Source organism: Schistocerca cancellata, chromosome 4, assembly GCF_023864275.1.
Source record: "Schistocerca cancellata isolate TAMUIC-IGC-003103 chromosome 4, iqSchCanc2.1, whole genome shotgun sequence".
Classification (NCBI taxonomy): Eukaryota; Metazoa; Arthropoda; class Insecta; order Orthoptera; family Acrididae; genus Schistocerca; species Schistocerca cancellata.
The window spans coordinates 555,383,823-555,409,404 of record NC_064629.1 but is presented as its reverse complement, the minus strand read 5'-3'; the positions used below and the strand labels follow the sequence as shown (position 1 = coordinate 555,409,404).

Genomic DNA, 25,582 nt, shown 5'->3' with positions numbered 1-25,582 from the left:
ATACATTATTTCAATCTCTTCACCATCTGCAGAGTAGCAGGCATAGAAACTTATAGTATTTCACATGGGACTTGATTTTGCGTCTGTCTTGGCTATGATAAAACGTTCTCCACACTGTTTACATTAGTTAATCAACAATACCACTTAATTATTCATTATCGGATCTACACCTACATTACCCGCATTTGATTCTGTATTGATAATCCTGTACTTACCTTATTAGATGTCCTGTTGTTCGTGCCACTGCACTTCACTAATTCCCACTAAATTTAACTACAGCTTAACAATTTTTTTTAATTTCTCTAACCTACGTACCCGATTAAGGAATATAACGTTCCACCCCCATCCCGTGGAACGTCAGATTAGTTTTTTCTGATGACTACAGCTTCCTGAGTAGTGCCCCCTCCACCCGTTTTATCTCAGAAATATTTTGTCCAAGAGGATGCTATCACATTAAGCTATACAGTAGAGCTGTATGTACTCCGGAAATACACTCCTGGAAATGGAAAAAAGAACAAATTGACACCGGTGTGTCAGACCCACCATACTTGCTCCGGACACTGCGAGAGGGCTGTACAAGCAATGATCACACGCACGGCACAGCGGACACACCAGGAACCGCGGTGTTGGCCGTCGAATGGCGCTAGTTGCGCAGCATTTGTGCACCGCCGCCGTCAGTGTCAGCCAGTTTGCCGTGGCATACGGAGCTCCATCGCAGTCTTTAACACTGGTAGCATGCCGCGACAGGGTGGACGTGAACCGTATGTGCAGTTGACGGACTTTGAGCGAGGGCGTATAGTGGGCATGCGGGAGGCCGGGTGGACGTACCGCCGAATCGCTCAACACGTGGGGCGTGAGGTCTCCACAGTACATCGATGTTGTCGCCAGTGGTCGGCGGAAGGTGCACGTGCCCGTCGACCTGGGACCGGAACGCAGCGACGCACGGATGCACGCCAAGACCGTAGGATCCTACGCAGTGCCGTAGGGGACCGCACCGCCACTTCCCAGCAAATTAGGGACACTGTTGCTCCTGGGGTATCGGCGAGGACCATTCGCAACCGTCTCCATGAAGCTGGGCTACGGTCCCGCACACCGTTAGGCCGTCTTCCGCTCACGCCCCAACATCGTGCAGCCCGCCTCCAGTGGTGTCGCGACAGGCGTGAATGGAGGGACGAATGGAGACGTGTCGTCTTCAGCGATGAGAGCCGCTTCTGCCTTGGTGCCAATGATGGTCGTATGCGTGTTTGGCGCCGTGCAGGTGAGCGCCACAATCAGGACTGCATACGACCGAGGCACACAGGGCCAACACCCGGCATCATGGTGTGGGGAGCGATCTCCTACACTGGCCGTACACCACTGGTGATCGTCGAGGGGACACTGAATAGTGCACGGTACATCCAAACCGTCATCGAACCCATCGTTCTACCATTCCTAGACCGGCAAGGGAACTTGCTGTTCCAACAGGACAATGCACGTCCGCATGTATCCCGTGCCACCCAACGTGCTCTAGAAGGTGTAAGTCAACTACCCTGGCCAGCAAGATCTCCGGATCTGTCCCCCATGGAGCATGTTTGGGACTGGATGAAGTGTCGTCTCACGCGGTCTGCACGTCCAGCACGAACGCTGGTCCAACTGAGGCGCCAGGTGGAAATGGCATGGCAAGCCGTTCCACAGGACTACATCCAGCATCTCTACGATCGTCTCCATGGGAGAATAGCAGCCTGCATTGCTGCGAAAGGTGGATATACACTGTACTAGTGCCGACATTGTGCATGCTCTGTTGCCTGTGTCTATGTGCCTGTGGTTCTGTCAGTGTGATCATGTGATGTATCTGACCCCAGGAATGTGTCAATAAAGTTTCCCATTCCTGGGACAATGAATTCACGGTGTTCTTATTTCAATTTCCAGGAGTGTATAACTCCAGTAGTTTCCCATTGCTTTCAGCCGTTTGTGGTACTAACATAACAAGGGCATCTTGGCTATTGGCACGAGGCCAGGTCAGTCATTCATCCAGACTGTTACCCCAGCAACTAATGAAAAGACTGCTGCCTCTCTTCAGGATCCATATGTTAGTCTGGCCTCTCCAGAGATACATCTCCGGTGTTGTTTGCACGTAATTAACTGCTGTCCATATCGCTGAAGGCCGGAAGCCACCCCAGCACGGCAAGGTTGATCGTTTAAGGTATTTTCTGTCGGGTCGAGACAGGACAAATGAGTTTATTTCTTGGAGGAGGTTTGACGGGTGGTGCCAGTGGAGACAATATAATGAGTAACATCGATGTATGGAGAAGTCTTTTTGTATCAGGGCATGAGTTTTCCATTGGAAATTTCAAGGACTGTATCTACAGAATGACCAATTGGGTTCGCGACGGCAGGCAGGTGATGTGCAACTCTGTCTTATTTTAGAGCTGAGCTGATGATATAATTGCGTCTGAAGATGAAGTTGAAGGATAGACATTATATAGCTGCCGCATTAATAAAAATGTCCTAGGTATTAAACCGAATATGTGGGCTTTTTCCCAATATATGGTGCAAACGATGGACAATGCAAGTCTCTGAACAGATTTTTCCAGTTTCACCTCGTGAGAGTAAAAGGAGTAAGGACAAAAACCAATAGCCCGAAGAAGTAGGTTGTGTGACTGTGTCTTGTGCAGAATGAGCTGGGGCATTGTCGTGACTTTGTTGAAGACCAGCGCACTAGTTGTATTAAAGTAAAAAGGCGTGAAAAAAGCGAAATATTCGTTTCTGTGAGTTGCAGTTATTTCATAGAAATGACATATTGTAACATGTGAATCTATCGAATAAGTTATTTTTATTTGTACGACCGGTTTCACTCAGAGACCACTTTCCAGTATAGTTTTTGTTAAGAACGTATCTCACATATTACCTATGTCACTGGATTTCAGTTATTTATACGAGGGGTAGTCATTAAGTTTTGCCATCTTGAAAAACAAAGCTGCGACCATGAAACTTGGTGATGCTGTTAGTCCTTCTCCACATATTCGCCTTTCAGTGGAATATACACGTCGTTACATTAATGTGACCACCGCGTATCTTCAATGTCATTGTGGAATAATCACTCACAGACGGCAGGTGGCAGCACTAGCAGTGGAGGGTATATAAAGCATGTCGGGGGGACGCGGAAAACAGTGCAGTTGTTGTAATGCCGAAACAGAGCGATTTATCTGGCGCCTAAAAGGGCATCATCATTGGTTCTCTGGCCAAGGGTGGAAGCATTTCCGCAACGATTAAGTTTGTAAACTATTCGTGTGCCGCCGTGGTTAAGGTATACCGTGGATGGCAAATAGGCGCTATCCAAAACCGGCGGCAGCTCGGTGTACCATGGGACATAGGTGACGGGGGTGAATAGCGGCTACGGAGATGCGTATGGGCGAGTAGACTGAAGCTAACTGTTGAGAAATTGTTCGCCCAGATGAAGCAAGGGGCTACATTCAGTGTCTCCTCAACGAAAGCTCAGCGAACATTGTTGTGTTCAGACCTTCGCAACAGGGCGCCTCTTGATGCATCCATGCTGACTGCTCTTCATCGGCGACGAAGGCTGGAGTTTGGACGCCAGTATGGTAACTGGACATTCACTGAGTGGCGACAGGTGGCCTTTTTTAGATGAATTACGTTTAATGTTCCATCGGACTGAAAGCAAACACCCTGCAACAATCGTCAGAAGGGCCAGGCCAGAGGAAGCAGCGTTATGATCTGAGAATGCTTTCGTGGCATTCCTTGGGTGATTTCGTTATTCTGGAACGCGCAGTGAACCAACATAAGTATGCATCTATCCTTGGGGAATGTGTCCACGCCTACATGCATCTTGTTTTTCCTCGGCACGATGGCATCTACCAATAGGACAATGCAATATGTTACACAGCTATTAGTGTACGCACATGGTTCGAATAGCACCAGGATGATTTTACTGTGCTCCCTGGTCACCAAACGCCCAGGATTTAAATCCAATCTAAGATCCGTGGGACCACCTCCATCGGGCACGGATCAAATGGTTCAAATGGCTCTGAGCGCTATGAGACTTAACGTCTGAGGTCATCAGTCCCCTAGAACTTTGAACTACTTAAACCTAACTAACCTAAGGACATCACATACATCCATGCCCGAGGCAGCATCCGAACCTGCGACCGTAGCAGTCGCACGGTTCCGGACTGAAGCGCCTAGAACCGCTCGACCACAACGGCCGGCGGGCACGGATCCTCAACCGTGAAAATCTATCGGCACTGGAGTCGGTGTAGCTCCAAAACCCTGCCGGTGCCTTCCCGAACCTCATTCACTCTCTTCCTTACAGCGGTCAGCGCTGCAAAAGTTGATTATTCAGGCTTTTGGCAGTTGGTCACATTAATGTAACTGGACAATGTATCATTTCAACGATAGATGACTGCGGAGGCCTTGGTTGTGTACGTCTACATCTTGGCTCTTTAGGAATCGTTCCACCTCGAAAACTACCTCGTCTTCATTCTGGAGGTGCCTGCCACGTAGCTTTTTCTTCGTTCGAGAAAAGAGGAAGAAGTCACCGACTGCCATGTCAGGAGAAACGGAGAAACGGGGGATGGGGCAACGTTTGATATCTGAAAGAAGCAGCATGTCCGATTGTATCCTCTGCAGAATGAGCTGGGACGGTGTCGTGGAACAGCACCCACGACCTAGGAGAGCCTTCCATGACCCTCCATCTCGACGGGCTCTCGTAACCTCATCAGGAGATTTCGGCAGTATGTTCCAGTCAAGACTCGCCTCTTACGAGCGTAATCTATTGGCACCATCATATGGCAGTCCAAAACACAATCAGCATCACCTTGCCCGATAATGTTTGGGTACTCGCCGTTTTCGGCTGTGGTGAATCCACATGATTCCGAGTGGTGGCTCGTGGCTGGGAAGTTAGGTGAAGAGCTAGCAGGAAAGAAAAATATACATATATTTACACAAACTTATCGTAGTACTTGGACTTGCCTATTTCTTGTCCACCAAATCAATCAAAATGGTTCAAATGGCTCTGAGCACTATGGGACTTAACATCTGAGGTCATCAGTCCCCTCGACTTAGAACTACTTAAACCTAACTAACCTAAGTACAGCACACACATCCATGCCCGAGGCAGGATTCGAACCTGTGACCGTAGCAGCTGCGCCGTTCCGGACTGAAGCGCCTAGAACCGCTCGGCCACAACGGCCGGCCCAAATCAATCCTTCGGTCCTTCTAAGCTACAAGCTTGTCGGTGATGTTTTCATAGAATGGCTGTGCTTTTATTAAATGCGCTAGAAGTTCTTTCTGAACTGAAATAATCGATAAGGAAGACAGTCTCTCTTTTGAAATTGCGTTTCTCAGACATATTTTTACACGCTTCAGGCAATAAAAGCTTCGTTCCACAGATGCTGTACCGTAGTAGAAGAGATGGGCAGAATGAGGGAGAACAGTTTATAAGTATCCGTAAAAATGTCCTTATTCTTATTGAGCATTTCTAACACCTTTCGGGTAGAAATCTTTCTGTACGTTTCATCAGTATACAAAACAGAGAGTTCGTTTCGTAGGCATTGTATCTTTGAGAATACGGATTCAATTAAAGTTTGTAAGTTTTCAAGTGCACTAGAAGTAAGACATATGTTATGTTCCTCATATTTTGTGGTATTGGCAAGGCAAACAACATAAACTTTTTCACAGTTACGAAATCTCTCATTCATTTCCATCAAAACGTGATCCAAAATTCCTTAACAGGAGGCACGATACAACGTGAAAATGGCGTTTTTAATAAAATACACACTATATCATAAGCAAGATTCATATTTAAATGACAGAACACTAAACGCATTAGAGGTGGAAGTGTGCTCCATGCACACAACAACTAATGCTTTAACGGTGTGCCGCCTGGAACTGGAAGCAGCCGGGGATAAAATCCCCATCTACCTCAGCGCATACTCCCTCCACAGACAAACTCAAACAGTACAGCAAACAGCTATAGCAACCGTACAGTTACGCTCGGCCAGTGGCTCCGCTCTTGATGTTGAGCTGCGAAAAAGAGGAGGCCTACTTTAATTCACTTGGTGTGAATCGCACGCTTGCTGGTACAAGAGAGTTCCGCGCAGTACAAAACAGGGAAATATGTTTGGAGTAAAAACCGGGACAAAGATAAGAGTATTGGTGAAGTGCCACTTCACCTGCTACCAATGAATAGCCCCTCCTGTTGTTTCCACTGCCTCCTTTGCTCCTTTGACTCGGGGCACAATGATACACCCAGCAATTGTCCTTGGTGATTAGGCTGCTGAAGACGTCATCTAGGTTGGATCGACACAGCTGCAACTTTCTGCTGCTTGCTCGGTTGGGCGGGGCTTTTTCAATGGGTGCGGGCAGTCGCGGAACCCAGGGGTTGGTGACTTCCGTTAGGTACAAAAAGTCGTCCATGTTCCATGACTGATTTTCGCATTTTCCACTATCGCTTCGATTGCGATACGCCGGTATGCGAGTACCAGGGTCTCCACTACTCTCGGAATCCCCAGTTCATCGTAAAGAGACGATCTGATACTATGTTCTTCCTCATCCAGAATTGTTTGCCCACTTGGGGAGCGTTTACATCTAACCTCTTGTGTCATATCACGATGCGTTGTTGTTACACATTTCCACCCGCTCAGCATGGGCTCTTGCGGCATTGCTCCCCTACAAATGTACAAAACAAAATACCCCACGATACTCCACTGCACAATGTTGTCTGAGATCTACTGGTGGCGTGCTGCCGTACTGTGACGTGGGGATTTCATTGTATACCAGGAGTGGTATACTTCAAACGGATAACGCGTTTCCTCAAACTGACATCATCAGTTTGTTGATTTTGTGATTAGGGCAAGAACAATTATTACCGTTTGATGTAATTGGTTGATCGGGTTTATGTAACTTAACCTGGCATCTAAAAACTGGTAAAGATGGGTTCGTCATGCGTAACTTTCTTTTTCCCCCCTCATTCTACATCTACACAGATATTCCGCAATCCACCATACGGCGCGTGGCGGAGTGTACCCAGTACCACACTAGTCATTTCCTTTCCTGCTCCACTCGCAAATAGAACGATGGGAAAACGACTATCTGTATGCCTCCGTATGAGCCCTAATTTCGCATATCTTATCTTCGTGGTCCTTAGGCGCAGTGTGTATTGCAGATAGTAGAATCGTTCTGCAGTATCTTCAAATACCGGTTCTCTAAATTTTCTCAATAGTGTTCCTCGAAAAGAATGTCGCTTTCCTCCAGGGATTCCCACTTGAGTTCCCGAAGCTTCTTCGTAACACTTATGTGTTGTTCGAACCTAGCAGTAACAAATCTAGCCCGGCTCTGAATTCCTTCGATGTCTTCCTGTAATCCGACCTGATACGGACCCCAAACACTAGAGCAGTGCTCAAGAGTAGGTCGCACCAGCGTCCTATATGCGGCCTCCTTTGCAGATGAACCACTCTTTGCTAGAATTCTCCCAATAAACCGAAGTCAACCATTTGCCTTCCCTACCAAAACCCTCACATGCTCGTTCCATTTCATGTCGATATGCAATGTTACGCCCAGATATTTAAATGACGTGACTCCCGTCAAGCACGGAACTACTAATGCTGTATCCGAACATTAAAGGTTTGTTTCTCCTACTCATCCGCATTAACTTAACATTTTTCTACATTCAGAACTAGCTGCCCTTCCTCACACCAACTACAAATTTCGTCTAAGTCATCTTGTATTCTCCTACAGTCACTCAACTTCGACACCTGACCGTACACCACAGCATCACCCGCAAACAACCGCAGATTGCTGCCCACGCAGTCTACCAAATCTTTTATGTATATAGAGAATAGTAGCAGTCCTATTACACTTCCCTTGGGCACTCCTGACGACACCCTTGTCTCTGATGAACACTCGCCGTCGAGGACAACATATTGGGTTTTATAAGCCTTCGAGCCACTCACACACCTGTATACCTATTCCATATGCTCCTACCTTCTGTAACAGCCTGCAATGGGACACCGTGACAAACGCTGTCCTGGAATATGCCTGTTGCCCTTGATCCATAGTTCGCAGTATATCATGTGAGAGTAAGGGAAAGCTGAGTTTCACACGAGCGATACTTCCTAGAACCACGCCGGTTACTGGACAGAAGATTTTCGGTCTCAAGAATATGTATAGTCGAACTGACAATGTGTTAAAGGATTTGCAGGTAATCGATGTTAGGGATATTGGTCTATAATTTTGCAGGTCCGTTCTTTTACCCATCTGATATACAGGAGTCACCTGCGCTTTTTTCAGTCGGCTGGGACTTTGCGCTGGGCGGGAGATTCGTGATAAATGCAAGCTAGGGAAGGGGCCAATGCCGTAGAGTAGTCTTTGTAAAATCGAATTAGGATTCCATTCAGACTTGGTGACTTATTTGTTTTCAACTCTTTCAGTAATTTCTCTACTCCAGGGATGTTTACTACTGGGTAGTCCATACGGGAGTATGTTCGAAGGTCAAACGATGGTGTGTTTGTACGATTATCGTGCATGAGCGATTTCTTAAACGTGAAATTTAAACCATATGCTTTCGGTTCGCTTTCTTCAACTGCCACACACCAGACTGGTCGACAAGTGACTGTATAGAAGCCTTAGACCCACTTAGCGATTTTACATAAAACCCGAATTTTCTCGGGATCTCTGCCAGATCTTTTGTTGAGGTATGACGGTGGTAGTTGTTGTGTACTTCATCGATAGATAGTTTCACAGACGCACGAACCTCTACTAACCGTTGATTGTCGTCATTTGTGCGGTCTTTTTTAAATCGAGAGCGCAACGCTCTCTGCTTTCTCAGCATTTTCCAAACCTCGTTAGTGAATCGTGGTGGGTCTTTTCCGTCGTTAATCCACTTACTAAGTACACAATTCTCCAGATCACGATTTACAATCGGCTTAAACTTTGCCCATAATTCCTCTACGTCCATCGTACTGGAACTAAGTGATGTCAGTTCACTGTCTAAGTGAGATGCTAACAATTGCTTATTTGCCCTTTCTGGCATAAACACTGTCCTAGACTTCGTAGCCATAGTTGCTATAATGACATAATGATCTCTAATCCCCGTTTCTTTACTGACGCTGACGATAAGGTCCGGCAGAATTGTAGCTACCAGATCTAAGATATTTCCATTCCGTATGGACTGATGAACTAGCTGCTCAAGACAGTTTTGAGAAAACGTACGTAAGAACACACTGTCCGCTACCCTTTTCTTTGCGTCGCGATGAAACTGATGCAAAGGGTCCTTTTTCGCTTCTTTAACTTCGTTGTACTGAAGAACTTCTCAGTTTATAATTGTGATCAAGATTCATCACAGCTGTATTACCTTTATTAGCCTTAGTTACAGGAAGTTCATGCAAAACAAGTTCCTTATTGAGACGTTTAACAGTACATAAATTAGCTAAGGCGACTCTTGTTCTCTTTCTCCTCATACAGAGGGCTTTATTGACGCCGACCGCGACCTGAGCCTGTTGACGCCTATTAAGTGATGCTACATCACATACAGTTTTGACCTCAGCAGTAGTGGTTATAACAGCTTTAGAGCCAAAGAGTGGAATAAGATTGAGCTTAAGACCTTTATTTAAAAGTCATGTCTCTGCTGCAGTTAATGGATATTAGTTAAGTTCACAATTCTGTTAGCAAAATCACGTTTAACTGCCTGCTTCATGGCAACATATTTACACCGATTACCTAGCAGGTTTAGTATTTGACGATGGTGGTCTGACGAAATGCGTTATCCATTTGAAAAAATAAAGTGCTGTATAGAGAGGCAACTTTCGTATAAGAACATCATGGGCGCAGACCTCTATAAAGACCTATCTTCCGTTGTCAGAAAAATAGTGACGCGAATTTATTTTACTGAGGTTATCTTATACCAATAACAAAAAAATACTTTGTTAGTTGATGTAAATCTTCGAGGTAAGTTGATTATGATTTTTGATTTACTTGATTTTAATCTAATCCACAGGATCTTACGCGTACGACTGGCCGAGACTGAGCCTGTCAGGTGTGGCCATCACGTCGATGGCAGTGTCGTTCACGACGGTGTACCTCTACTCCGGAGAGCTGCTGCCCACTGTGGTGCGCAATGCCGGCCTCGGCTTTGCAGCCATGTTTAGCCGCCTGGGCTCTGCGATAGCTCCGTTTGTTAAGTCGCTGGTAATTTCATTCCCTCAATACTCACGACAACTAATAACTTTAAGGCTAAGAACGATATGAGTCGGTAAAATAATTCTGCCTGGGAATATTCACGAGCTACTCATTTGATGTTGATAAGCATCACTTTCAGTCTCTCTAATTACAGCTGCCATATGCGTTTCGCCTTCATTAGCTGATAGCATCACCAGCGGCAGATTTGGCAGATGCTGCTCTGCAGGTATTCTTGAGTCGGTTTTAGAGCCGTTCTTCAGCTTACTGCCATTCGGAATTTAATTTGAATAGCACTAGGAAAAGAACACCCATTTAAGTTTCTTTATAATAGGACCTGCAGCATATATTATGTCACAATAGGGTATTATGCAGAGCATTATTGAACAGTATGCTGCTTGATCTTTGTTTTTATATATAAGCTTACTTTGGCGTTATTGCTTTCATCAGCACATCTGCAAGCAATCGCATTTATTTATATTTCACATAATATATCATTACATATCATTTATAAAGGTCTTTTTTTTTTTACATTGGATGTTGTACTCACGCTATGATGCTGTGAACGGACATATGTCAACTTTGAGTAAACTACTGTTGCTGTCCGCAGTTTTTGGATGTGACATTTTCTTTTTCAGTAATGTTTCAAAGTCGGCCGATGATTTGATGCTGAATGTATATGTTTTATTCATTATATTTTTATTATAATACATCTTCTATTATATTTTTATTATATTATTTATTATGTATATATGATATTATTTTATAATATTTTTCGTTATATTACAATTTTTATTTGCTTATAAACTATACGTTATGTAAAACGTAAATAAACGTGATTGTTTGCAGATGTACTGGCTCTGAGAACTATGGGACTTAACTTCTGAGGTCATCAGTCTCCTAGAACTTAGAACTACTTAAACCTAACTTACCTAAGGACATCATGCACATCCATGTCCGAGGCAGGATTCGAACCTACGACCGTAGCGGTCGCGCGGTCCCAGACTGTAGCGCCTAGAACCGCTCGGCCACACAGGCCGGCTGCAGATGTACTGATTAAGGCAATAAAGCCGAACTAAGCTTATGTACGAAGATAAAAGATCAAGCAGCATCTGTTTACTAATTCCCTGCATAACACTCATTTATTTCATGTTACGTTCTCGATCCAAAATTTGTCACTCATGATGCTTTAAAAACTTAAAAGCGAAACGCGTATGACACGAAAATTTCGTTTTGTTAAGCTATAGTTAGACTGACCCAACGTGATAATTATAAAAATAATATTACTCGCAACTGTGGATCGTAGGACAACAAAACTGGAAGATGTTACTCTTAATTGCCTAAGAAATTTGTTTATTTTTATCCCGATGACGGTCAACCGCAGCACAGATTTGTCGAGTCATGAAGTGTGCTGGTATGCTCGACTCAGAAGTAGCCGGTTCGAATCCTGTCGACGGAAGAAATTTTCATCGCCTGTATGTGATTGCCACGAGGAGGAGACGTGGTGGCGTAAAGTTCCCGGTTACCAAAAAAGGGCTATTATTCTGGATTACACTTCAAACTTCTCCGCAGTGTCTCGTGAAGCGAAGGCACGTGACATTGTGGATGGTAACCTGTCCGCCGGATGGGGACGTTACCTTCAGTGGCCCTCCTTGTGCTATTCGAGAGGGGCAGGCTGTGTGCCGGCACAGGTTTTCCCCCCTCATTTCTCTCATCATCATATAATTCAAACGTGACACTACATTACACACACATCAATTACGGTCACCTACACTCAACTGATAGACGTAAGACATAACTCTCATACACTGTGTGGAAAGGGGCCATTGTGCTTGGAGGTATAACTATAAGACTCCTTGGTATCTCACAGACAAATGCGTATGCAGGAAGGGAGGTTCTTCTATTTTTCACATATAAATTTCCAAATTTCACTCCTAATTTTCAGAGAGTAAAGTAGCATCTAAACTAAAGAGCCGCGCAAATAGCAAGAAATTCTAGAAATTGCAAGTTACTTGTAACACAGGATACGTTTCTGTTGGTTTCTCAGCGCTGTCGTGTCCTGACGCCGGTCCAGTCCACCAATATAGAGTCGATGTGGCCTACGTGCCACAATCGGGATGTTGACGTCAGTGAGCGTTTGTGGTGTTGTTGTAATTACTCGAATCAACATGAGAGGGAGTAGAACCTCCTAGGCTGATTAAGATTGTGTTGGCGACTGGTGAAAAATGGTTCAAATGGCTCTAAGCACTATGGGACTTAACATCTGAGGTCATCAGTAGCAGCAGCGCGGTTCCGGACTGAAGCACCTAGAACCACTCTGCCACAGCGGCCGGCGCGACTGGTGACAAGGATTTCGTTTTGTCTCCGAAATAGCAAGTTATTAACCTTCTTTTAACGGTATTCCTTATCTCTGAACGCATTGACATGTGAGATGTCAGCCTAACTACTTATTTAGCGTCAAATAGTTTCCTCTAGATTCAGTCGGAACCTCTATTTAGGAGCTTAATGTTCTTACACACCAGCTACAGTTTCTATGAGAGACGAGTACTGTTACTGTCACTCGTTCTGTGAACTACTGATTCTCTGATCACTTGACCTGACTAATCAGTAATTGGCCCTGTCCGCAGCTCATGGTCTAGTGGCTAGCGTTGCTGCTTCTAGATCACTGGGTCCCGGGTTCGATTCCCGGCCGGGTTGGGGATTTCTTTGCCGGGAACTGGGTGATTGTGCTGTTCTCATCATTTCATCATCATTCATGAAAGTGGCTAGACTGGACTGTGTAAAGATTGGAACTTTGTACGGGCGCTAATGACCGCACAGTTGAGCGCCCCACAAACCAAACATCATCATCAGTAATTAAGTATTAATCCGTGACTTGTTTCTGTTACAACCGATTGCTCAACACAGAAACCAGATCTCTATGTTCAATGCTTTTCCAATGAAAACGAAAAGCGCTACTTATTTAACAGTTGGTTGTGCCCATCAGAGTTTTTCTCTGTCTTGTCATAGTCGAAGTTTCTAAAGTTCCATCAGTACCTGCTGCTAGGCGTCCAATGAGATCTTGATGCAGGCTGGGTGCTCGCTGGATACTGGATACTTGATACTGATATTCCTACTGCTCATGGCTGTTCCTTTATACAATTCTTAATTGGTCCCCACTCGGATCTGATTGCACACGACCTTCTTCATTATCTTTGTGGAACAGTCCACCTGCTCGTGATCGCCTTAATTCTCGTTTAACATGCCATATCCAGCTCTGGCTTTTTCCTGTCACTGGTTTGGCCTCGAACTCCAAGCGCACGAGGCGCACGAAGGAATGCGAGCTGGAGCCCGCCATAAGTACTTTCCGTAGTTTTCTACAGTTTTTGTTATTGTTAGTCATGAGGCTGTGTTTTGTGGACCATTAGCAAATATTTCGAGTTCTGCTTGTTTGGTGAGGTGACAAGCGTTACTTTCATGCTGGAGCATTGACCGACCTCCAAGAGATAGCTCGTTTCTAGACGTGTCTAAACGCTTTATCTTTTACAAATATCCTGTTTGCCTTTCCGTGTCTTCGTGTATGCAGGCTTGCTCGATGGGTGAGTCCCGCTCAATCGTTTTTTCTCTTTATGATACGACATATGACTAAAATATTGTAAGGTCGCGACAAGGCCTGCCGACATGGATGGGCTTGCAGCTCGACCGGTAACATTCCAGCCAGGTAAAGATGCACATACTTTGCCCGCGAAAGGTAAAGGTCCAGAGTTCGAGTCTCGGTCCGGCACACAGTTTTAATCTGCCACGAATTTCCAATCATACCTACTATTAACAACAAATCTATCACAGTCCTAAATCCACAGGTAGAAACGGCAAACCACAGGAAGTTGATTGGGCGAAGGAAGACAGAAACGGAAAGACCCTTCACTAAGAAATAGAAAAACAGATACTATGACTTGCTGAACGTGACCTAAACGACTGAAAGGAACTTCATTCTCCTCATTTAAACAATCATACAGCCATTCTTTGCAGACCAGTGTTCACAATCATATTGATAATTGTGAGTGCACACATTGGTTTTATATTTTATAAATTATATTACCAAAGTAGAGAGAGTTTATTGCTACTATAGTTCTCAAATTAATTGCGGGATTTATGCAGGGGAGAGTATTGTAGCACGAGGATATGGTTCCTAGGAACACGTGATGTTTTTATAGTAGATACTTCAGTCTAGTGACTTATTTTAAAAGCACATGAAGGAATGCGGACTAGAGATCACATTAACCTGCTCCCATCATTTTCTACAGTTTTGTTGTTGCTAGACATGAGGTAGTGTTTTGTGTAGCATTTTCATATATTTCAAGTTCCACCCATCTAAGTGTTGTGTAATATATTAAAGCTATTTGGACTATATTGTTAACTCTTCAGGTAGAGAATTTTATGGCAAGTAAAACTCTATATATTTTTAAAACAGGTTACATAGCATGAGAATGGTGAAGCCATAGTTCGTCGGCCGGGCACCATCTTATGCTTTGAAACAGAACGTGGGATATTTGCACATTCATTTAGTTTTGTTTGTGTCTTAACAGTTTTACCTGTATTGAAAACGGAAATTTGTCTTAGTTTCCAATAGATTTAGTCTGAAAAAGTATTTAACTTGTAACTGGTATATGATAACAGTTCTATTAAATTTTATTTCACTTACTGATTATTGGCGTGTAGTAGAGTAATAATGTAACAGATAGACGACTACATACAGTACTGACAAGTTGTGCTCGATTGCAACGCTTTTAAATTTCTTTAAAATATTTATTCCTAGGTACATGACGATATTGTATCTTGGAATGTTTTGACATTTGGAAAAACTTTAATTTTCCGTAGTAATTTTTTGCTATTTCAGAAAAAGACTGCATGGCGTTAAAAGTGAAGACCATCATTTAAAAACAGAATAAGAAAATATATGAATCTTCCATTAGACAGCTGGCGAGAGGCAAAATCTGAAAAGTGTCAAAGGTAGAACACTCTTCCCTACATGACAAGTTTGCGCGTGTACGGTATACCTTTCCATACACATCAGTGACACTTTAAAAGTGTGAGTGATGGGTTGTTACATGTGGTTGGGGAGGGAGGGGTAGTGGGAGATAGGTAGTTAGATAGGTAGAGAGAGAGAGAGAGAGAGAGACTTCTACAGTAACAACAAAATATGAGCACCCCCAGAACAGAACCCTGGATCTGCACCTATTCTCATACGACTCTAAGTTCAGGAGTTAACTGAAACACTCGAAACAGCATCTGGAAATACAAACGTGTTCCTCCGCCTACAATCAACAACATAAAAGTTAATTAATAACTTCAATCGTAGGTTACTGAGAGTTTAAAACTGTGTGAACGTTGGGACTCAATCCCCGAACCTTGCTATACAGGGCAAATGTCCTTACCAACTCAGCTAACATGTCACAACTGAGGATCTCTATTCATCGCTACAATTCTGCAAGAATCTCCCTCCTACTTTCTAAACTTTACGGAAGCTGTACTGTATGCTATACTGGAATACCTTTCCGGCAAGAAAGAATATTGCGGACAAATGGCTTATCCATATACTAGCGATTGTAGCTTGCAGTGGAATCTGCAAGGTTTCCTGCTGTAAGTCTGGAAAGTAGGGGGAGACTGACTGAATGACAGTTTTCCCTGAAGACGGACCTTCAGTCATACCTGAATAGCTTAGTCGACCTAGAGCATTGGCAGGGGAAAGGGGAAAGGTTCGAATCCCGATCCTGCGCAGTTTTAATCATCCGCGAAGTTTCGAAACAGCGCACGCTACGCTACGCTGCGGTGCGCAAATTGTTTGCAGAAATGGGGCCGGCGGTATAGGGAGTTATCAAAAAACGACTCGCGATTCACCCTCACAGATTTACTTCCGCCAGTACCTTCTCTCCAACCTTCCAGACATCACAGAAGTTCTCCTGCATAGATTGCGGGACTAACACGCCTGAAAGAAAACTTAAAGGGCAGACATTGCTTAGCCACAGCCGAGGAGAGTGTTTCCATTTCTATACAGAACTGAAGAGAACCACAGAATTTAACATATTTTGTTTTAATTCCGAAGGCATGTTGAAAAGTAATATCACCGAATTTTGTGTGTGAAAACCCTTTGAAAGTTCTTTTAAGTAAAACAAATTTGTTAATATTCTACATCATTATTCTGCATATTTCTTATTTATTTCTCAACATAGTCAGTCTGACAACGAACACATTTATGCCAATGAGAGACCACTTTCTTCATACCGACTCTAGAATGTTTGACTTGTTGACGCAGCCACAACCTTTGTTTTGCTTGCATCGCTTCATCACTGTCAAAGTGAGGTCCTCGAAGGCGTTCTTTAAATTTTGTGAACAGTTGAAAATCGGATGGGGCCAAGATGACCGATGACAGTAAATCCAAGGCTATTCCTTGTAGACACAGTGGCAGTCTGTGTTTGTATACCAACAAATCGGACAGCTTCTTTCACTTTATGGTCAAGGACACTTTCAAACACGATAGATTCTTTCTGTCATTACGATACGTCTCCACAACAGCGATCCATCTTACCACTCCTGTCCAGGCCTCGGAAAGCCCAACGGTACCGACCGCCTGCCGTATCATCCTCAGCCCATTGGCGTCACTGGATGCGGATGTGAAGGGATAAGTGGTCAGCACACCGCTCTCCTGGACGTTGTCAGTTTTCGTGACCGGAGCCGCTACTTTGCAATCATGTAGCTCCTCAATTGGGCTCACAACGACTGAGTGCACCGCGCTTGTCAACAGCGCTCGGCAGATCCGGACGCTTACCCACCTCACACACAGCGGTGTTACTCCTGGCGTCATGATGTGGGGAACGATGGGTTCGAAATTTGGGTCACAGCTGGTAGTGATTGAAGGGACTCTGGCGGCACAACGGTATCTCACGGACATCCTGTGTTCTCATGCGCTACCCTCGCGGACAGCATTGTGGTGCTATGTTTCAGTAATTGTCCACGCATGATACGTGTCTATATGACCAGTCTGCACGTAGTTGAAGTACTTTCGTGGCCAACAAGATCCCCATATCTGCCCTGATAGAGCATGTGTTGGACGAACGTACACTCCTGGAAATTGAAATAAGAACACCGTGAATTCATTGTCCCAGGAAGGGGAAACTTTATTGACACATTCCTGGGGTCAGACACATCACATGATCACACTGACAGAACCACAGGCACATAGACACAGGCAACAGAGCATGCACAATGTCGGCACTAGTACAGTGTATATCCACCTTTCGCAGCAATGCAGGCTGCTATTCTCCCATGGAGACGATCGTAGAGATGCTGGATGTAGTCCTGTGGAACGGCTTGCCATGCCATTTCCACCTGGCGCCTCAGTTGGACCAGCGTTCGTGCTGGACGTGCAGACCGCGTGAGACGACGCTTCATCCAGTCCCAAACATGCTCAATGGGGGACAGATCCGGAGATCTTGCTGGCCAGGGTAGTTGACTTACACCTTCTAGAGCACGTTGGGTGGCACGGGATACATGCGGACGTGCATTGTCCTGTTGGAACAGCAAGTTCCCTTGCCGGTCTAGGAATGGTAGAACGATGGGTTCGATGACAGTTTGGATGTACCGTGCACTATTCAGTGTCCCCTCGACGATCACCAGTGGTGTACGGCCAGTGTAGGAGATCGCTCCCCACACCATGATGCCGGGTGTTGGGCCTGTGTGCCTCGGTCGTATGCAGTCCTGATTGTGGCGCTCACCTGCACGGCGCCAAACACGCATATGACCATCATTGGCACCAAGACAGAAGCGACTCTCATCGCTGAAGACGACACATCTCCATTCGTCCCTCCATTCACGCCTGTCGCGACACCACTGGAGGCGGGCTGCACGATGTTGGGGCGTGAGCGGAAGACGGCCTAACGGTGTGCGGGACCGTAGCCCAGCTTCATGGAGACGGTTGCGAATGGTCCTCACCGATACCCCAGGAGCAACAGTGTCCCTAATTTGCTGGGAAGTGGCGGTGCGGTCCCCTACGGCACTGCGTAGGATCCTACGGTCTTGGCGTGCATCCGTGCGTCGCTGCGGTCCGGTCCCAGGTCGACGGGCACGTGCACCTTCCGCCGACCACTGGCGACAACATCGATGTACTGTGGAGACCTCACGCCCCACGTGTTGAGCAATTCGGCGGTACGTCCACCCGGCCTCCCGCATGCCCACTATACGCCCTCGCTCAAAGTCCGTCAACTGCACATACGGTTCACGTCCACGCTGTCGCGGCATGCTACCAGTGTTAAAGACTGCGATGGAGGTCCGTATGCCACGGCAAGCTGGCTGACACTGACGGCGGCGGTGCACAAATGCTGCGCAGCTAGCGCCATTCGACGGCCAACACCGCGGTTCCTGGTGTGTCCGCTGTGCCGTGCGTGTGATCATTGCTTGTACAGCCCTCTCGCAGTGTCCGGAGCAAGTATGGTGGGTCTGACACACCGGTGTCAATGTGTTCTTTTTTCCATTTCCAGGAGCGTATATGTCAACCTCGTCCCAGCGTCAATATCCAGGATATCAAGGGCCAGTTACAACAGTGAATTTACAATGAAATCCAGACCATTAGCTGCTTACAGGCGTTGATAAATATCAACGGGTACAGTTGAAAATGTGTGCCCCGACAGGGACCCGAACCCGGGATCTCCTGCTTACATGGCAGACGCTCTATCCGACTGAGCCATCAGGGACGCAGAGGATAGTGCGACTACAGGGACTTACGTATGGCACGCTCCCCGTGAGAGCCAAATTTCCAACATACGGTCCACATACTACATTTGTAGTGACCCTGCCCACTATACTTATTACTCGTGGCAGTCAATCTGCCGATTCCCGTAAGAATTTGAGCAATGTGAGTGTATCTGCACTGAAGAAGATCATTGGCCGGTAAGCCTTATCTATATGAAGAAGGTATCTGTTCTTTCGGACATGTCCTAAAGAACAGAAATCATCGTCATATAGTTACAACAGTTGGGGGCCAGCTTGCCTCAGGAGAGGGTACAATGCTTTAATGACACCCTCCACAACCGATGCGCTTGATATATCCAGGCCAGAAAGAGTGCAACGTCATGCTTGTAAGTGGACTCACACTGCAAAGTTCTCTGGCCGGCCGGTGTGGCCGGGCGTTTCTAGGCGCTTCAGTCTGGAATTGCGCGACCGCTACGGTCGCAGGTTCGAATCCTGCCTCGGGCATGGATGTGTGTGATGTCCTTAGGTTAGTTAGGTTTAAGTAGATCTAAGTTCTAGGGGACTGATGACCTCAGATGTGAAGTCCCATAGTGCTCAGAACCATTTGAACCATTTGTAAAGTCCTCTGTAACTTCGGCTATCTTGTAATCACTGAAACAACATCACGTACCTTCTATGAAGTTTCACTTCGTTTCCTCCTCCCCTTCTGAGTGTTTCACACTTTTGGAAGGTAGTGCATGTTTCGTACAGTGATAACAAGTGAGTCTTTATGTACAACATGCTGTCTTTGCTAACGACATCATTTTTTTCACTGACTTACGTGCAGCCACCTTTTAGCGTAACAGTATGTTTCTAACGTCACCCTGACGTATTAGAAAATTCGCCTTGAAATTCAATTTAGCTCACCGGATGAGCAATAATTTTTGCATTACTCTATTCTGATCCGAATCGTTAGAAGTATTCCTACTTCTTTTCGCTTAAGTTTAGAATACACGCTGTCTGAGAAGTAAAATTCTTCTCTCATTAACGACGAGAACGTGATATTCTACCGCATATTGGCCGCGCGCGGCCGCTGGAATTTCGGCTCGCTTACAACCTGCTGAGGCAAGCTTAGCAAGAACGTCTACTGTGTCTTCCCTTAGCCTTCCTTCTCTCACTCTTTGAAGCACCCTTCGACAAACTTGAAGTCTCTCTGCAGCTATTAGCTTCACAACGTCATGATGAATTCGGTCGACTGGATGGTGTTTTGTGTCGCTGTTAACGTTTCATCTTGAAAGCTCAATTTCGGATATTCAGATCTGATCCTCTCAGGCTACCCATTGTGTGCCAAAATATGAAGTTCTAGTGGATTTTTCACGTATAGCGTGGAGGAAAATTGGTAGAGAGTAGGTACTGCAGATACGTTCTTACCTGTTAGGCTTCCATGATGCTGAAAAACGTTAAGTACACGACCGGGACAACGTTTTAAGAAATGCACCGTCAGAGACGAAGAGCAAAGTGAAACTATACTGCGCAACAAAATTAAAAGGTAACTTTATCGAAATTCCTTGACTGTCTCCCATTGTGGCTCAGACGTTCGAAATTTGCGTGAAATGTGTCTACACACTTCCACCTAATGGTGCATAAGCGTGGCGCCCTGCGACGTCAACCACGGATCCAGCGACGCTTCGAACAGAAAGATACCGTCACATGCGAAAAAAGGGGTAGGATCTCAGATGTTCATGTGAAGTGTAAGGTGGGTTAATGATGTCACGTTGGAAACAGATTTGAAACCCCACCGTATTTCGATGAGTCGTCGAGCATAACGTTTCAGACCCACCGCCGCTCAGAATCGACAAGAAAAGTCCTCAGGGGGTGGTAAAAGGGCATCAGTGAAACCATCCTTTCCCTTGGGGCGTCGATTCTCACACATTCCCTGCACAGACAGCCATTCACTGATTCCTAGGTGCCGGTATGACAGGCAACCATTTCAACATACTCAACTGATTGGCATCACGTCGCTGAACTAGCGTCTATTGGGCGCAAGCGAAATCTAAGAGGTTTCGCCGGCGCCTTGGAATCAGTGAATGAGTGTCTCTGCACAGGAATACTTTTAAAGTGCCCAACAAAGATGTGTGGGTGGCACCAAGGGTGTTGCCGAACTTGCGGGTGGGGGTTCTTAGAGGGACCCTTTCCCGTTTTATTCGCACGCATGTGTCAGTAGCACACCACCGTCAACGTCGTACACCATCCATGACGAACCCCCGTCAATGCCTCTCCCCCCCCCCTCGTGATTATACCACAGAAGGACGAAACAGGAAGGCTGGTGAAGCATAAACACCCCTGGTGCTTCAGATCACGTTCAAACTTCGTCGACTGGTTTTTAACTGAATGAGATTTTCACTCTGCAGCGTAGTGTGCACTGATATAAAACTTCCTGGCAGATTAAAGCTGTGTGCCGGACCGAGACGCGAACTCGGGACCTTTGCCTTTGGTGGGCAAGTGCTCTAACATCTGAGCTACCCAAGCACGACTCACGCCCCGTCCTCATAGCTTTACTTCTGCCAGTACCTTGTCTCCTACCTCCTTTCAAACTTTACAGAAGCTCTCCTGCGAACCTTGCAGAACTAGCACTCCTGAAAGAAAGGATATTGCTGAGACATGGCTTAGCCACAGCCTGGGGGATGTTTCCAGAATGAGATTTTCACTCTGCAGCGGAGTGTGCGCTGATATGAAACTTCCTGGCAGATTAAAACTTTGTGCCGGACCGAGACTCGAATTCGGGACCTTTGCCTTTCGCGGTAGGAGACGAGGTACTGGCAGAAGTAAAGCTGTGAGCATGGTGCGTGAGTCATGCTTGGGTAGCTCAGATGGTAGAGCACTTGCCCGCAAAAGGCAAAGGTCCCGAGTTCGAGTCTCGGTCCGGCACACAGTTTTAATCTGCCAGGAAGTTTCATATCAGCGCACACTCCGCTGCAGAGTGAAAATCTCATTCTGGAAACATCCCCCAGGCTGTGGCTAAGCCATGTCTCCGCATATCCTTTCTTTCAGGAGTGCTAGTTCTGCAAGGTTCGCAGGAGAGATTCTGTAAAGTTTGGAAGGTAGGAGACGAGGTATCTGGTTTTTAACTGTTCCCAGTGGTTCCATCCTTTACACCAGAGCAAAATTTGTGGTCGCACTACAGTCCAAAGGCGTGTGATCACATTCAGTGTGGTTGCAAGCCCACGATGTATTTACAGAAGGGTTGAATCGTTCCAGAGGGTGTCAGCAGTGTCAAAGGTTTTGAAGAAAGTCGTCCTGTTGCTCGTCGTACTGCGAACTATCGCTTTCGACAGTGAAATGTGTAGTAATCAAAGCGCCAGGGGCAGGGGTGGTTTCATTGGCGTCCTTAATGCCATTCCATGAGGTCTTTTATCACAATTCTGAGTGGCAGGGTGTCTGACATGTTTTCCTCGGCGACTCAGAAGACAACAGCATGATTTCAACGCCGGGCGTCGCACCTCTGATTTCCACTGCAGAAGTGTCAAGAGAAGGGATGAAATGTGGGTAAGAGGGGGTGTGACGACCTTCTCATCGTGTGACATGACCGCGGTGGCGTTGGGCAGAATTGCGGCGAAATATGGTGCCAATATGACATCATTAACCTACCTTACACCTTACATGAACTTCTGAGCTCTGGCCTTGCTATTTGAAGTGTCACCGGGCCCAATGGTGACGTCGAAGGGTGCTGTGCTTTTGCACCATTAAGAGGAAGGTTGTAGGTACCTTCGGGCCAAAATTCAAATTTCTGCGTCTCAATCGGAGACAATTAGATGGTTTCGAAAAGCGGCCCTTTAATTGTGTTGTACAGTGTAGAAAAGTTTCCATACTTTTCAGTCCAAAACTTTCGGTGATTTGCTACACACTGGGCTAAGGTTGCACAGTTATGTTTAAATAGCTTAACAATAGTGCGCCGAGCCGCGAATTACTCCATCTCGTGTTCATACCGCTAGTTGAATGAGACACACGTCTTTACACTTGCATTCTTCTCATGTTGTGTTGTGCACACGACTTTTCGAATGCTTCTATCACAGCTTGGTAGTTGTGCTGTAAGGTCTTACAGAGAAACTGCCTGAGAAAGATCATACATCTTCCATAAATTGGCTACGGTATGTCGTCATTCACTCTATTTTGTGATGTTCCGACTGTAGTGTGTGCCCTGCGTTTGTCCCATGTTTGATTAAACTTTTTCTTGTGAACGCCCCACTATCTTTACGAGTTACACGAACATACCAGTATGCACTCTTCGAACGAATGCTTTGCTTACAACCAGTCCATGGGCACGCCGATTAACTCTCGTCGCGAAAAGAACAGCTGGTAGGCGATGGCAACGGAGTTTACTGCTCAAATTGTCAAGGGCATACGGCACCACATCAGTGACTGTACTGTGAGTGGCACTTGGAAAATACTAGACTGATATTACTACCAGATATCGGATCGCAACGTACTGTTAAAAGACGGGTAGACTAGACCAGATTAGACTGAAAGCCGATGTGCCTATTAACAAAAAGCACCACCTCAGACTCTGACGAATGGAGACCTGGCAAGGTGAATAGGTCAGCGGTAAGGCTAAACCCTTTTCTTCGAAATCTCGTAGCGGTTAACAACGAAATATGCCGATCCTAGCAGATCTTGCACTTCTTAACTGGAGACAAACCTTATCACACGCATTTAAACCAGACACCAAATTGCACATGTGGGGGACTAAGAACCCCAGAACACACAATCCTATTCTGCGGAAATTGCGGAAACATCAGAGACATATCACACATAAGGCTCTAAGTAAGAGCCTACGGAATATCAGACCAGCTGTGTGGCTGGATTGAAGAGTTTTTAGCAAACAGAACACAGCATGTTGTTATCAATGGAGAGACGTCTACAGACGTTAAAGTAACCTCTGGCGTGCCACATGGGAGTGTTATGGGACCATTGCTTTTCACAATATATATAAATGACCTAGTAGATAGTGTCGGAAGTCCCATGCGGCTTCTCGCGGATGATGCTGTAATATACAGAGAAGTTGCAGCATTAGAAAATTGTAGCGAAATGCAGGAAGATCTGCAGCGGATAGGCACTTGGTGCAGGGAATGGCAACTGACCCTTAACATAGACAAAGGTAATGTATTGCGAATACATAGAAAGAAGGATCCTTTATTGTATGATTATATGATAGCAGAACAAACACTGGTAGCAGTTACTTCTGTAAAATATCTGAGAGTATGCGTGCGGAACGATTTGAAGTGGAATGATCATATAAAATTAATTGTTGGTAAGGCGGGTACCAGGTTGAGATTCATTGGGAGAGTCCTTAGAAAATGTAGTCCATCAACAAAGGAGGTGGCTTACAAAACACTCGTTCGACCTATACTTGAGTATTGCGCATCAGTGTGGGATCCGTACCAGATCGGGTTGACGGAGGAGATAGAGAAGATCCAAAGAAGAGCGGCGCGTTTCGTCACAGGGTTATTTGGTAACCGTGATAGCGTTACGGAGATGTTTAACAAACTCAAGTGGCAGACTCTGCAAGAGAGGCGCTCTGCATCGCGGTGTAGCTTGCTCGCCAGGTTTCGAGAGGGTGCGTTTCTGGATGAGGTATCGAATATATTGCTTCCCCCTACTTATACCTCCCGAGGAGATCACGAATGTAAAATTAGAGAGATTAGAGCGCGCACGGAGGCTTTCAGACAGTCGTTCTTCCCGCGAACCATATGCGACTGGAACAGGAAAGGGAGGTAATGACAGTGGCACGTAAAGTGCCCTCCGCCACACACCGTTGGGTGGCTTGCGGAGTATAAATGTAGATGTAGATGTAGATACACAACATAACCACTGAACGTCAAATATAGGAAGTCATTAGGGACTTTGATCACTAGAAGCAGCTCAATAAATTTGCTGGCGAACGTTCCAAAGCAACTTACGCGCAAGGCCACACAGAGGGGAAGTCAGTATGCAACAAAACGAGAGAATTCATAGGTTGGAAGAAGGAGAAGGAAGCACTTAAATAACAGTTGACTATGAACTTTAGGCTTTTTGGCAGCAGATGTATTGCACATAGACGTAAGGGCAGTCGAATAAAATATGGAAATCACATGAGGACATATCGGGGATGTACGGAGGATGTGTAAGGGATTCCCATCGAAACTTCTGCATCGTACTCGAAACACCATTGGCATCCTGGGGGCCGGCTGTTTCTCTGAAAATCCCTTACTCATCCTCTATACAGCCTCGATCTCTCCTCATACGATTTTCCTATTTTTGGAGCCCTGAAGAAAGACATTCGTGGCCGTCGATTTGCTTCAGACGAAGAGGTGCACGCATGGGCACAATCATGGTTCCGTAGACAACCTCAAACGTTTTTCTGAAGACACTGGTCGTTTTGTCTCACAGTGGGATACATGTACTAACAGTTATGACGATTACTTTTGAAATAATAAACAGTTTACTTAACTTTTTCCCATCTGTCTCGTTTTCATTTGACAGCCCCTTAGGCACACACCAAAAAAAGTTTTGTGTCACCTCGGTTTCGGCCTGTACAGAAAATTGGAGTAAGATCAACATAAACATCATTTCCACGCTTTTTTTTGCTCATGAAAACCACACATTGGATGTTGTACCACCATACAGCGGGACTTTCAGAGGTGGTGGTACAAACTGCAAGCCGGCCGGAGTG

The 25,582-nt window shown here is 45.7% G+C and overlaps 1 protein-coding gene across 1 annotated transcript in view; it reads left to right on the top strand.

The window, feature by feature from the left end:
• LOC126185062 (organic cation transporter-like protein) overlaps positions 1-25,582 on the top strand; it is a 236,984-nt gene that overhangs the window by 190,424 nt on the left and 20,978 nt on the right. The window contains exon 9 of the mRNA XM_049927818.1: positions 9,992-10,182. Within this exon, the coding sequence (XP_049783775.1) occupies positions 9,992-10,182 (191 nt within the window). The remainder of the gene's footprint in view (positions 1-9,991; positions 10,183-25,582) is intronic.